The following is a 14,307-nucleotide window of genomic DNA, read 5'->3' on the forward strand; positions in this document are numbered from 1 at the left end:
GGCATCTTTGTCTTGTTTCTGATTTTAGTGGAAATATTCTCAGTTTCTTTCCATTTAGGTTGATGTTGTTTGTAGGCTTGCTGTATGTAGCCTCTATTATTTTGAGGTATGTTCCTTGTATCTCTAGTTTCTTCAGGCGTTGTGTGTGTGTGTGTGTGTGTGTGTGTGTGTGTGTGGTGTTTTGAGACAAGCTTCTCTGTGTAGCTCTGGTTGTCCTGGAACTATCTATGTAGACCAGGCTGGCCTTGAACTCAGAGATCTGCTTCCCTCTGCATCCTGAGTGCTGGTATTAAAGGCCTGTACCACCACTACTGGCTGTCCAGGACTTTTTATCATGAAGGGGTGTTGGATTTTATTTAAGGCCTTTTGTGTATCTCAATGAGATTATCATGTGATTTTTGTCTTTCATTCTACTTACGTGGAAGATTACATTTATCAGTTAACTTATATTGAATCATCTTCATATCTCTGGGATGAATCATATTTGATCATGGTAGATAACCTTTTTGATGTGTCCTTTGATTTTGTTAAGTATTTTATTGAGGATTTTTGTTTCTGTTCCGAAGAGATATTGGTCTGTAATTTTTTTTTCTTTGTTAGGTTTTGTATGGTTTAAGTATCAGAATAATTGTGGCTTTGTAAAAAGAATTCTGCAATGTTCCAAAAGTTTCTATTTTGCAGAATAATTTGAGGTTATTGGTGTTAATTCTTTACTGAAGGTCTGGCAGAATTCTGTACTGAATTCATCTGGTCCTGGCTTTTTGTTGTTGTTGTTGGGAGATGTTTGATTACTGCTTCTTTTTAACCAGGGGTTGTGTGAGGTTCTGTGCTCCACTTCCTTCCTCCAGGTGTTCAGGCACCACGGAGTGATGGGAAAGATGAGGCAGAGCCTGAACAAGGGAGTCTAAGAGATTCTGGTCTGGAGGAGTGCTGTAGGGAGCAGTCATTCATCCGCTTCTTCTCTTCCAGGCACAGGATGGCTGAACAAAGGCTAGCCAGCGGGCAGGCCAGAGGGTCCTGGTCTGGTGGTAAATGCTTGTAGAGAGAAAGCCTTCTTCAAAGCAGCTCTTTAACAGGAGTCCTCCCAAGGAAACAGCAATTCTTAGACGATATTGAAACAACTGTGTCTATTTTTTGGGGTGAACAAGGGTTATGTGAACATTGGGGAGTAGTAAGGGACTTTTAGGGTAACTCCATTTCATTGGCTAGGGCTAAGATGCTGACAATGCTTTATTTACATGAACAGGAATTCTAGGTGCCAGGCTACATGAGAACTGCGGAGGTAGGGGGTTGAGGCATGCTGGCACCGAACAGGGAAAGAGCAATCCTTGCTCCTCCAATCTTAAGATACATCACCACTTCAACCTAGCTCCATGCCAGATTCCCTGTGGTGCTCTCCATGTGCCCCACAGTTGTGAGTTTATTTAAATTGATTATCTGATCTTGATTTAACTTTGGTAGGTGGTATGTATTAAGAAATCTCCATTTTTATTAGGTCTCCAACTTGGTGGGCTATTTTTTTTTTTTTTTTTTTTTTTTTTTTTTTATGATTCTGGATTTCCTCAGTGTATGTTGTGCTTTTCCCATTTTCATCTCTGATTTTATTAATTTGGGTATTCTTTCCATCTTTTAGTTAATTTGGCTAAGAGTTTATCAGTCTTTCTTTTTAAACTTTTAACCCACTCGTCTTTCCTTTATATCTTTCCTCTGCCCTTGCAACCTTCCTTATAAAAGAAAATAAGATAGAAAAAAAATTTGTCATGAAAGGCCTAGTGTCACGGTGTCACACAGTATACCCTTTTATCCACACATCTTGCAAACGTTCATTGCAGTGAGTCACTGGTCCGGTTCAAGTCTTCCGGCTTCTGCTACACTATTAACACTGGATCCTCACTGGGACTCCTCCTGGCTAGACTGTTGTTGCCCAATGTCATGGAGATCCTGCGTTTTGGATCTGTAGGAGTAGCCCTTTCATGTACTCTAGCAGATCACAGGTGTGATAGATGTTGGGGTGGGCCAACTCAAAGCCCTGGATCTGGGCCTGGGAGGTAGCTGACTTGGTCAGCCCACCAGCTCTTCTGTACCCGCACCACCAGGGCAAGCTCACCAGCACTGCCCCTGCTAGCTTACCCAGTGCTAGCTGGCAAGGGGTAGGGTCAGCTCTTCCTCTTTCATGCCCTCAGGCCGGCTCACCTCAGCCTTTGCCACTAGGGCCAGCTTCTGTGCTGACCAGGCGAGTGCAGGGCCCTCTCTCCTGAGCACTGCAACGGTGAGGAGTAGGGCTAGCTCTCCCATGCCAGTGATGGGCAAAGGGGGAGGGCATTTCTCCCCAGCTGGCACCACCCCACAGCAGATGAGGGGCATGGCCAGCTCTCCCTCGCTGCAGGCTCACAGCACCGCTGCCACCAAGGTCAGCCCTACTGTGCTGCCCAGGCAAGGTGCAGGGGAGTTTATACATCCCATTGATTTTCTGAAGAAACCAACTCTTTCATTGATTCTTTGTATTTTTTTTTCTATTTTATTGATTTCAGCTCTGAGTTTGATTATTTCTTTCCATCTGGTCATTTTGTGTGTTATTTCATCTTCTTATTCTAATGCTTTCAGGTGTGCCATTAAGTTACTAATGTGAGATCTCTCCATTTTTTTTTTTTTTTTTTTTTTTTTTAATGTAGGCACTTAGGGATGAACTCTTAGAATTCCTAGTGCTCTTAGAACTAACATTTCTGTTAGTTAATAGGCTTGGGTCTTTTATTTTTACTTTTATTCAGTTCTAAAGTGTTTCTAATTCCCTTTTTAAATTGTCTTGACCCCCTTTTTAAAATTCAGTAGCAAGTTGTTCAGTTTCTGTAAGTTTGTATACTTCCTGCTTCTGTTGTTGATGTCTAGCTTTAACTGGTAATGGTCAGATGCAGAGTGTTATTTCAATTTTCTTGTATTTGTTGAGACTTCCTTAGTGTCCAAGTATCCGGTCAATTTTGAAGAAAGTTTCATGAACTACTAATAAGAAGGCATATTCTTTTTTGCGTGGTAACATCTTCTGTAAATATTTGCTAGGTCCTTTTGATTTGTGATGTTATTTAACTCCATCATTTCTGTTTTGTTTTTGTCTGGAAGAACTGTCTTTTGGCATGAGTGGAGTAATGAAGTCGCCCACTATCACTGTGTCTGGTCACTATCACTCCAACTCTTACAGACCCAGGATCCCCCTTGCTCTTTTATCCCAGAGAACAATGAACCCCACAATCCAGTGGACCTAGAGTTTTGGAACCGAGGCTGAAGGCATCCTCCTGGGATCTAAGTGTTAGCTCTGCCAGCTCTCTCAAGGGCTCCCTGCACTGAGTGGCCACAGACTGTCCAGCTAATTCGCTTTACTGAGTTCTGTATTCCTGAAGGCCACTTAGGTGTGGCTCAGAACCTTCATTTGAGGAATCAGTGGATGTGGGTTTGCATCTGGGCTCACCCTGGCCTCCGACCCACTATAGGCAAGCTTTCTCTTCATCTCTGTGACTGGAAAGAGTATTAGAGTGTTGATCTGGTTTTCACATCAATTGTGTATGAAAGAACATGCAAAAATTGTTTTTCACAATCTTTATACAAGATAGATTATTTCTCAAACAAAGGAGTCAGTTTAGGCAGCCCAGAATGGGTAGGGAGTTTCTCAACACCACCAGACACCCAGGCTTTTCATTTGCCCTGTTTCTTCCACCATCGAGGTGTGTGGCTTCCTGCCATGATCTCTGCATTCCAGCCAGAAGAGAGGAGAAAGACCTTCCCTTCACTAAGGGCGGTTTCTTGGAAGCCTCACATAGTTCTGTCCAGTATCTTTGGCCAGAATTTAGGATTGTGGCTGTATTCAGTGGAAAGAGAGGCTGGGAAAAGACTCTTCCGCCCCCAGACACTTGGGTTTTTGAGTCAGAGTTTTCGCTGTTATCTTAGCCTGTCTTTCTTTCTGCTTCCCTCCCCCTATTCCCCTACTGTGCTGAGGTTCTAATCCAGGGCTTTCCCATGCCAGAAGGGGCTCTACTACTGAGCCTCAGCCCCAGAGTGGCTTTCTTTTGTTCAACACTGCACCTAACCCAGCAGGAAGCATCCTCAAATGTTACCTGTCAGTTGCTCTGCAGGATGACTAATATCAAAGAGTGGGAGGAAGAGAGGGGGGATGGCTTCTGGATGGATACACAGGAAGTCCAACTCCCAGGAAGAAACATCGCCGGGCGGGGGAGCTAATATGGACGTACCCACCCTGCAGGCTCTGCTCTGCTACGATTCATGGGCTTTGTTTTGAATATTACAGTATGAATATGAGTATAATGGACCCTTGTTTCCAGTCTCTTTATGATTCCAAGCTGCCCTTTCTGTCTACCAGCAGAAAAGTTCTCTCCAGTCACTCTGAGAGGGAGCTTCCTGTTTTTTTGGTTTTCTTCTTTTCTTTTCTTTTCTTTTCTTTTCTTTTCTTTTCTTTTCTTTTCTTTTCTTTTTTCTGTCTAGTTCAGTCTGCTTCTGCTGTAGCAAACTGCTGGGCTTTGGAGAGAAAGCTGCTGCATTGCTCAACTGGCCCTCTTCTGATTTCCCAACTACCCTGATACCTAGACTGGCAGCTTCTCTTTTGGGAAGGTACAGGCTACTTAGGTGGACATAAAGAATTACTTGCATGATCTAAACGGAATTTGCTCTTGTAGGCAACACCCACTCAAGTGTCATGACAACATGTTCGGAGATTTGATTCATGACGATAGACCTGGGCCCCCAACTTCTTCCAAGACGGATAGGCAAAGGCCTGGGGCTAATTAGTGAGTGGGAAGGCCTCTACCTTGCTTCTCTATCTGAGTTGGCCCTTACAAAGAGGCTGTTTCGTAGTGTGTCAGAACTGTCCTCACTAGGTCACATAAACCATTTAACTAAGTTATGCTGACCCTTCACAGGCCCCTCCCTAGGCCTGTCCTCTGGTTCTCCCCTTTATACTAACTTTCTCTGTGCCGCTGTCAGCACTCTGCTCTCTTTCCTGAGTTCCTGAGGTGCCCTCCACAGGCACTGCATGTGTCTTGTCTCTAGCCTCAGACGCTATCATATTTGAATACTGATTAACACTCTCCATTTAAGTGGCCTCAAAGGAGCCCCATTTGTCCCCGAATCCCACTCCTGCTGCGCTATCTGGACCTCGTATAACCTCACTGTTCCGGGCCAGGAACCTCTCGCCCAACCTTTGAAGCAGCACCAGACTAGGAGTCGCACTTACCACTGGCTTCTCTATCATCATCAATCACCCCACTTTTGCCTTTGCCTTGACCCAGGTTTCAGGCTTGGGCGTGGTCACCCAGCTGTTGCTCTGGGCCTCAGTCTGGGTCCTTCTTTACGTAGAGACGTGAGTCTCTTTCCAAGTCCCTCAGTCCACGCAATTCCTGAGGACTGTTCTGCAGTGATGCCCTCCAAATTTGGTTCCTCACTTGCGCCTTGCAAGAGTTCACATTCCCATGTCTTCCCAGGTCAGCAGTGACGGGGGGGGGGGGGGGGGGACCCCCCCCCCCCTGTCTCAGATCTAGGCGGCGCTTGGAGCACCTGTCACTTCCCAGCTCTTTCCCCCGCCCCGCCCCCAACTCTGCACTGGTGGGTTTGCCTGGCTCTCCCAGCAGTGCTCTGAGCCATCGGGGTGCAGGAGGGAGGGCCCAGGCCATGAGCTGTGTCATCCTAGAGCTTTCCACGCTCCGACGTTGCACAATCACTGGGAGTTTATCAAGCAGACCATTGATTTTCCCCTGAAACGCAGAGTGCAGGCGCCCACAGCAGTCCAAGCGGCTTACACACTTTCGCGCCTGGAGCCCAGGGGGCGAGGGTCCCAGGTTCTGGGCCAGGAGGACCCAGGGGTCACACACGCCCCCAGCGAGAAAGGCTCGCACTCCGTGGTTCCCTCCGCTTAGATAGCCCAGGACTGGCGCCCAGGTGTTTTGGATGTCACCCGCTGGACAGTGATGGGAGACCGCCGGGTCCCGTTCCAGGTGGGCAAAGGCCGCCCCAAAGTGAAAGCGCTCGGTGAGTCAGCACGCCGCCGAGAGGAGGCCGGGCCTCGAGGCACCGCCCCTGGGTGGGGACCCGAGTCACCGACGGGTCGGCCCCGGCGGAGTCGCCGGCCTCGCGCACTTCCCGGGCTGGGCCGCCTGGACCCCCGAAGACTTGGGGCGGAGGGCCATGGCCTGCGTGGCCGCAGAGCGGGGACCCGAACCTCCGGCCTTCCAGCGCCGTACAGAAGCCAGCGCGCCGCCCCTGGCCCACGGCTACGGGCTGCGCAGCCTGAGCGAGCTGCGGGACCTGGAGTTCGGCCGCCTGGCAGGTGAGGCACGGGTTCGAGGGACGCGCGGGGCTGGAACCCGCGCGTGGGACTCGCCGTCTCATGTGGGGCGCGCTTTGCACTCGATCTCAGCCAAAGGGTCAATAAGAGATGGACTCCTAGGGAATCGAAAGTCGGGGAGCGAGTGCGAGCCCTTGCTGGGTGCCGGCGGCTCCCCGCGGTCCCATCCGCAGTAGCAAGACTTCTCGCTGTCACTGTTGCGTAGACTGATCGGTGGCGCCCGGCGTCTCACCACACACCGCAAACAGAGCTTACCTTCTCTCTGTCCCCACCCCCTCTAATGCCGGGAGAATACCCGACCCTAAAGACCTCACCGTAGCCGAGGTCACACAATTTATTGGGCAGGGGTGCTTTTCAAGTGGTTGGAAAAGCGGCTCTGCTGCGAGCGCCATCAATTAGCCAGACAGGTCTCGCGAGGCCATGCCCCTCTCTTCCTAGGGATGTCAGTAGTCTTTTCGAAACATTATTATTATTTTTTTTATTACTACTATTACTATTGGCGTTTTAAACTGGGTCCCGTGTGGCCATGTAGTCCAGGTTGGTCTTGAACTCGCTTTGTAGTCGAGGCTTGCCTCGAATTTTTGATCCTCTTTTTCCTCTGCCTCTGCAACTCTGTGCTTACAGGCGTGCCCCAGACTCGCTTGGCACCAAGCCTCATTTTTCTCCACAATGCTCTGTGTGAGCTCTAGCTTGCTGCGAAGCTGGAAGAATAAGAGAAGCATGCGATTTGAACTTTAAGAACAAGCTGAGCCCGTGAATTGGCCGGGGATTACTTCTTTTGAACTCACAAGGTAGAACCTGTTGATTGAGTTGGCAGTGAAGCTCAGATTAACTGCAGGTGTAGCTGAGCCCAGCCCGCTGCTGCAGGTCAGGTACTCGCCTTCGGTCACGGACCTTGACTGGGAAGGGGGGCTCTTCATCAAACTTCAGAACCCACCCTGGAGCAAGAACATGGGTTTGCTCCCTCAGGTGTCTGCCCCGCTCTGTGTCCTTTCCTCATTTGGAATAACAACTGGTTTTCCTTTGGGGGCGTGGGGAGGTGTGGCCTCCTCCCTGTCTCTCTGTTCCTACTCTGTAGAGGGTCTTCCTACCTACTGCTCTCCATTCTTCACTGTGCCTTGTCACTGGCTGGAGACAGCCCCTTAACTTCTTTGGGGCCTCCCTTCCTTCCAGTCTGCTCTGCCTTTGCTATGGAAATTTCCTCCCAAACAGAAAACAGAAGTACCCACAGGTGCAAAGGGCAGCTAGACCTGTCTCTGGAGCAAATCCCGGAGCCAGCGAATAATCATTTCAGTGACTCTGTTACCTAATCTCCTTAGATCCTCTCCAACCTTGATCTCTCACACCCTCAACACTACCCTAATGTAAAGGTCTATTCAGGTGCCTCCTGGCTCCACTCCTTCCCCTCAGAGAACAGTACCCAAACTTGACTTTAGCTTGTAGCAGCCAGTCCTCCAGGCTGACCTTTAAAGCCTTTTAACACCCACGTGATGGTATGTAGTTTTTTTAATTTCTTTTTTTTTTCAGACCGTCTCACTTTGTGCCCGGCCCTGGAACTCATTACGTAGCCCAGGCTGGCCTCAGTATTGTGCTGATCTTCCTGTCTCAGCCTCTCAAGTGGTAGGATTGCAGGTGAGGGCCACTGTACCCAGATGGGGCCTTTATTTAGTGACTTCCCTGGATCCACTGTGGTTGAAGTAGACCTCCATCCCCTCCCCTGCTCAGAGGGGTTGGGGAGGACAAGAGAGAGAGATTCCCTGGGTAGTCCTGGCTGGCCTGGAACTCACAGGGATCATCTGCCTCTGTCTCCACCATGCCTGGCTTGAAATACACTATGTGTGTGTATGCTTCTGTTGGTACATGTGTATGGAGACGAGAGGAGAGGATGACAACAGTGTCTTTCTCTGTCACTCTCTGTCTTACTTCTTGAGACAGGGCCTCTCCTGGTGGGGAGCTTGCTGACTGTCTAGGCTGGGTGGCCCACAAACCCCTGTCTCCCTCTCCGGCAGTGACATTACAGGTGGGCACCACCAGGCTCGGCTTTTGTATGCCCATCTAAGGGATGGTATTCTGGCCTCAAACTTGGATGGTGAGCATTCTACCCATCAAGAAATCTCTCCACCCATGAAGCAGACTTCCGTGAACTAAACAGGAACCTTCTCCTACCTCTGAAATATTGGGGTGGGGGGGGAATATTCACCTTTCCTCCGCATAGAAACAAACAAACAAACTGGAGAGAGGTCAGGGAAGTAAGAAACAACCCAACAGAACAAAGTGGTCTGACCCAGATCCCTTCTTTCCCTCCCTGGAGAGTTTCTGCAGGGTTGAAAATGTACCTGCTTACATGTGGCTTTGAGCAATTAAACGTATAAACTGTAGGAGCTCAGATTTGCCTAACTAGCTAGACAGGGATTTCCTGGTCTTAGCAAAAGACTGTGCTGACTGTCCAGCTGTGGCCCAAGCTGTTCTTCCAGCATCAGGTGCTGACTGACAATCAGAAGTGCACTGCCCAGAAGAGAGCCTGGACTCTCCTTCCCCTTCTCTCCTCCTACCTCCCTCTCTCTCCCTTTCCCTCTACCTCTTCTCTCTCTCTCTCCTCTATCTCTATCTCTAAATACTAATTAATTAGCACCAGACAGACAATGAGACAGCCAGGAATGTCAAAGAAAATAAAAGTTGTTTGACTTCTCTTTCTTGAAGACCTAATGCTGGTTGGCTCTTCGGACCAGTTGCTTGCTCTTCTTCACTGTGAATTCTGTGGAGTGTCTGCTGTGCTCCAGGCATCCATCTGGGTGCTGTCAAATACCTACTAACACCACCCCACTTGCAGATGTCAGAACAGGGGTCCAGAGTGGCTGGTGGGGGAGGGCAAGATTCAGTTTGGCCTGTTGATTTTGATGTGCACTCTTGGCCTAAGATCAGATGTCTGGTTCCCCTAACTCAGCTGTCTTCTTTTGCAAGATTAACTGGTGAGCCAAAGCTGAACAAAGCAGGGTCTTCCTGGTTGGCTTCCTAGCCCGTGGGAAGATTCTGGGCAACAGGCACAGTGCTCCTCAGAGCCTGGGTCTCACTGTAAAAGGCATTTTTATTCACCTGTTTCAGTTGTTGTCTCAGAGGATTATTGACTCAAGTCTGCAAAATGAGGCCTAGTCCTGGAAGCCTCTAGCCTCCCTACAATCTAACCTAGGCCTAAAATGTTTTCAGCCTCTGAGACTTACTGCTTAATAACTTCACCCTTGTTCTTTCTGAACTCAAAGCTGGCTGGTTTAACTCAGCTGTTATGGCCCAAACTCCTCTCCCAGCTGACTTATTCAATCTGGTTTCTCTCTAGGCCCCTGAATTGCTCTGCGTGGCCTCAAACTAACTTCAGCAATCTTCTAATCTTCTGGCTCCTTCTCATTTTTTTGGCTCATTCTGTCTTCATTTATGTCTAGCTTATTCTCTCATTCAGGCTCTCTCTGCAAAATTCTCCCAGTAAAACTGCCTCTTCTCTCTCATTCTCTGTGTTGATCCTTTAACTAGCTTCCCTCTCCTCTCTGTTCTTGTGAGAGTTGAGCATATCCTATTCTGTTAAATCTTCTCTGATTCATCACTTTTTCTGCCACTCAATTAATTATCACTTTCCAACAAGGGTACTTACTTCTACAAACTAACTTTACCTTTATTGTTTGGAATTAAAGGTGTATACTACCATGATTAGACCTAAGAATGGCCTTAAACTCAGATCTGCTTGCCTGTCTCCTGGATTAAAAGTGAGTTTGTATTCCGGCTGGATCACACAGGCCTAGACAGTCTTTGGATGTGATCTCTTGCCAGAGCAGCCATGTTCTGAATAAAAATTTCTCTACATTTTACTGTGCATTGGATCATTACTTGAACATCTTTTTAAAAATTATAATGAAAATTTAAAAATGTATTTTATGTGTATGGATATTTGGTCTGGCATATGTGTCCATGTATCACATGAATACTTGGTGCCTATGGAGTCCAGAAGAGGGCGTTATATCCTCTGGGATTGGAGTTTTAAGCCACCATCTCAGTGTTGGGAATTGAAGAGGAGCCATCACTCATGCTCTCACGTGAACTCTTTGTGCATTGACTGTTGGATGACCAATGTCTTTCTTTTAGTTTAGTGAGCTTTTATTTCACAATCTTCAGTAAAAGAATTATTTTATTTTTTAAAGATGATGTTTTTAATTCTTTCAGGATTTCATACAATGTGTTTTGGTTATAGTCACTCTCCACATCTCCCCTAGATTCTCCCAGACTCAACCTCCCTGTTCCCACACCCTCTGACCTCTGTGTTCCCCTCTTTCTCTCTCTCTCATCCACTGAATTTGGTTTGTGCTGACCACCTGCTTGTGGGTGTGGGGCCATCTGGACCATGATTATCCAAGAAAGCACTTCAGAAATATTGGGGGGGAGATTAGGTGATATGTTTTAATGGCATCAGATTCAAAAGATGACAAATGAGATAGGAAAATGGCCAAGGAACCTCCCATGGGTTCCAACTGCAGTCCCCACTGCCACCCCAGGGCCAGTGGCGGTCAGCAGTGTGTTTACACATGTGTCCCCTTTTTCGGTGAAGGTGAACTGTAATATTTCACACTTTCAGACACCTTTCTTAGCAGAGAGTGTGGAGACTTGACTATGATCTTTTTGAGGGGAGGTGAGTAAACATGGTCCAGGATTAGGTTATGTAAGCACGCCACGACCACTAAACAGTATACCTACAGAGGATGGATTTTTAGGGTATGTGGGGTATACCTCCTTGAAATTATTGTAAAATAAACAAAAATCTACCCTGCACAACAACAACAACAACAACCCTGTGAAGCGAATTAAAAATAGATCTATTCATATTTTATAAATTTGAAATAGTATCTCAGAATTTGCTTCATGTAAGTTCTCTCTGTGTGTGTGTGCATTCCACACACACACACACACACACACACACACACACACATACACCCATACGTGCACACGAATGTAGGTTTACAGGAGTGTGTGAACACTTGTTAAGAGCATTTTGTTTTGTTTTGTTTTTTTGAGACAGGGTTTCTCTGTGTAGCCTTGGCTGTCCTGGATTCCCTTTGTAGACCAGGCTGGTCTTGAACTAACAGAGATCTGCCTGCCTCTGCCTTTCGTGTGCTGGGATTAAAGGCATGCGATACTATGCCCCACCAACCTGTGGATTTTTAAGGCACCATTCACCTTGATTATTTGAGACCGTGTGTGTGTGTGTGTGTGTGTGTGTGTGTGTGTGTGTGTGTGTGTGTTCATCCTGGCGCCTGTGATTAGAGCAGGATGGCTGACAAGGAAGCCCCAAGGATCTGCCTGCTTCTGCCTGCCCAGTGGTGGGATCACAAGCGTGGAGTCTGGAGATCAAAGTCGGATTCCCATACTTGCTTGGCCAGTACTTCTGCAACTGAGCTTAGGCCCCATCTCATATCAGTTCCTGTCTCTTGCCAGTACTCTTGAAGTAGTACTGACATGAGATGGGATCTTAAAGACATAGGTGTGAGCTGAGCTTATCTGAAATAGATGCTAATGGGCTTTCCATTTCAGCCTTGTGATTTTATAATGCTGCAGTGAGTATCTTCACATGCAAGTCATTTCAGAAAATCCCAGGAGATCCACCTGCAGAAGGAACTGTTGGGGCACAGTGACCACTTCATTTAAAGTGTGACTGACGCTGCCCAAGTGTTATTCCATGAAGCTGCACCCACTCCGCCTCTTGTCAGCCATGTGCCATTGCCTGCCTGTGGCAACCTTGCCCCACAGGCAGGCACTACTCTTCTGATCTCTGCCAATCTGATTGGTAGATCATAGTATCTCCCATTGGTCTGAGTTTGTCTTCTGTCTTCAGGGGCAAGGCTGAAAGGATGGCTTCTCCCCTTTATCTTCTCTAATGCTGTACTGGTGAGGCTAGGCTTGAGGACTATGGGAAAGAAAGACCAGGACTCACCTTTCCTGGAAGCACACAGCTTCCAGAGCAGGGTGTGAGAGAGTGTGAGGCTGCTGTTTCATCCTTTGTCACAAAGGTCTGCTAGGCACTTCCTGTGTGGGCCGTCTTTCCAGGCTGGTAAGAAGACTTCTTATCAAGTAGGCTCCTTGGCTTCTGTGCTTATATTAAGGAACGCACATCAAGAGGTTTGGGGCTATGAGCTGTGTTGAAAGGTGTTGAGACGGGGGAGGCGGGGGTGTAGCACTGCACTCCTGGAATCCCAGCTCTGGAGAGGTAGAAGGATCAAAAACTCAAAGACATCCTTGACTACATAGAGAATTTGAGGGCAGCATGGGGTATGTGAGGCCAAGTGTCAAAAACAAACACACAGAAACAAAAGAATAGGTACCAATGTGTTCACACAAGTCAGTTTTAACATGAGCTGACTGAAAGACTGGATGGAGGAGAAAAGCCTACAGGTTTACTTGTGATTTTTTTTTTTCCAGGGACTGTTTACCTTGACCATGCAGGAGCCACCTTGTTCCCCCAGAGCCAGCTCACAAACTTCACTAAGGATCTCATGGAAAACGTCTATGGTGAGGGATGCCATGTACCCTGAATTCTTATTAATTCCTTAATTTGTGTTTAATCCAGTTGGATGCATGGGGAGCATGGGAAACGCATACATGAAGCAGAATCAGACCCATACCACATGGAGGGTCAGGCAAGCATGCTGTGTTTCATACACGTACATGTCTGAGGTAGACAGTTCCATCTCAAGGACATACATACCATTTCCAGAATGGGTTGGTGTCAGGAAGACAAAATGAGTCTGAAAATGTTGTGTTTGGTGGTGGTAAGACCCTGTACAGTGCAGAAGCTAGAGGATCACGAGGAACATTCATTCATTCATGCCCTAAAGCCTATTGAGTCACTGTGGTGTGTGGGTTGTAGTGTTATAACATTAAAAGAAAACATAGCTCCTGTAGACAAATTTTTAACTCAGAACATGGCTGCTCTGACAAGAGATCACATCCTTGTAGGTCTGTGTGATCCAAATGGAATACAGACACACCTTTAGTCCCAGGAGACGGAGGCAAGCAGATGTCTTGAGTTCAAGGCCAGACTGGTGTAGAGTAAGTTTCAGGTAAAGGAAAGGTCCAGGTGTGGCAGACCTCTCCAGCACTCAGGAGACAGAGGCATGCAGATCTGCTGAGTTTTAATCAGTTCTGCTCTGGCAGTTAGGTTGAGTCAGAAGATTAGAACAGATTGCTTGAGTCCAAGCAGAGCTACTCAGTCAGAAACAGAGAGAAGCCAGATGAAATCATTCAGCTTGGAGAGGAGTTTGAGCCAGAACAGCTGAGTTGAACCAGCCAGCCAGAGTTCAGAAAGAGCTACAAGGGGTGAGCTTATTCAGCAGTAAGTCTCAGAGGCTGAAAACATTTTAGGCCTAATTAGATTGTATGGTGGCTAGAAGCTTCCAGATCTAGGCCTAGGTTAGCAGACTGAGGCAATAAACCTCAGAGACAACAATTACATCAAGAGGATGAAAGACTCCTTTTACAAGCTCTTTTCTTGGGCAATACTTTGATCTAGACCTGGAAGACAAGGCCTTAATCAAATGATCTCTAACTGAATGTGCTTAGCAACTGTATAAAAGGCTGTGCACAAAGGTCGCCAGCATCATGGGCCTCTGCACTTACAGGAAGACAGTAGGGTTGGCAGTGTGCACGTTGGAGGAGTTGGGAGGGGAGCAGATGTTGGATAATGAATCAGAACTGAGACAACAGGAAGAGATACCATGCAGGCAGTCGTAACAGCAAAAGCCAGGATCTAGGGCCCCGGAGGGGAGGAGAACAGCAGAGGTCTGAATGGATAGGGTGATGAGACGGGGCCATTTAGCGCACTGTAGGAGATGCAGCAGTGGTGAGATTTCTAGGAGGTATGGTCAGTCATCCAGGGTTTCAGCAGCAGCAGAGTGTGCCCAGGAGATAACTCAGGAGAGGGAGTCAGAAAC

The 14,307-nt window shown here is 47.5% G+C and overlaps 1 protein-coding gene across 1 annotated transcript in view; it reads left to right on the forward strand.

Annotated features, from left to right (window-relative positions):
- Nucleotides 1-5,768: 5,768 nt before the first annotated feature.
- Nucleotides 5,769-14,307, forward strand: part of Mocos (molybdenum cofactor sulfurase) — a gene marked incomplete at its 3' end in the record, with an annotated part of 35,176 nt that continues 26,637 nt past the window's right edge. The window contains exons 1-2 of the mRNA XM_055619223.1: nt 5,769-6,325; nt 12,797-12,886. Of these exons, the coding sequence (XP_055475198.1) occupies nt 6,184-6,325; nt 12,797-12,886 (232 nt within the window). The remainder of the gene's footprint in view (nt 6,326-12,796; nt 12,887-14,307) is intronic.

Source organism: Psammomys obesus, unplaced genomic scaffold, assembly GCF_907164565.1.
Source record: "Psammomys obesus unplaced genomic scaffold, mPsaObe1.curated_primary_1811, whole genome shotgun sequence".
Lineage (NCBI taxonomy): Eukaryota > Metazoa > Chordata > Mammalia > Rodentia > Muridae > Psammomys > Psammomys obesus.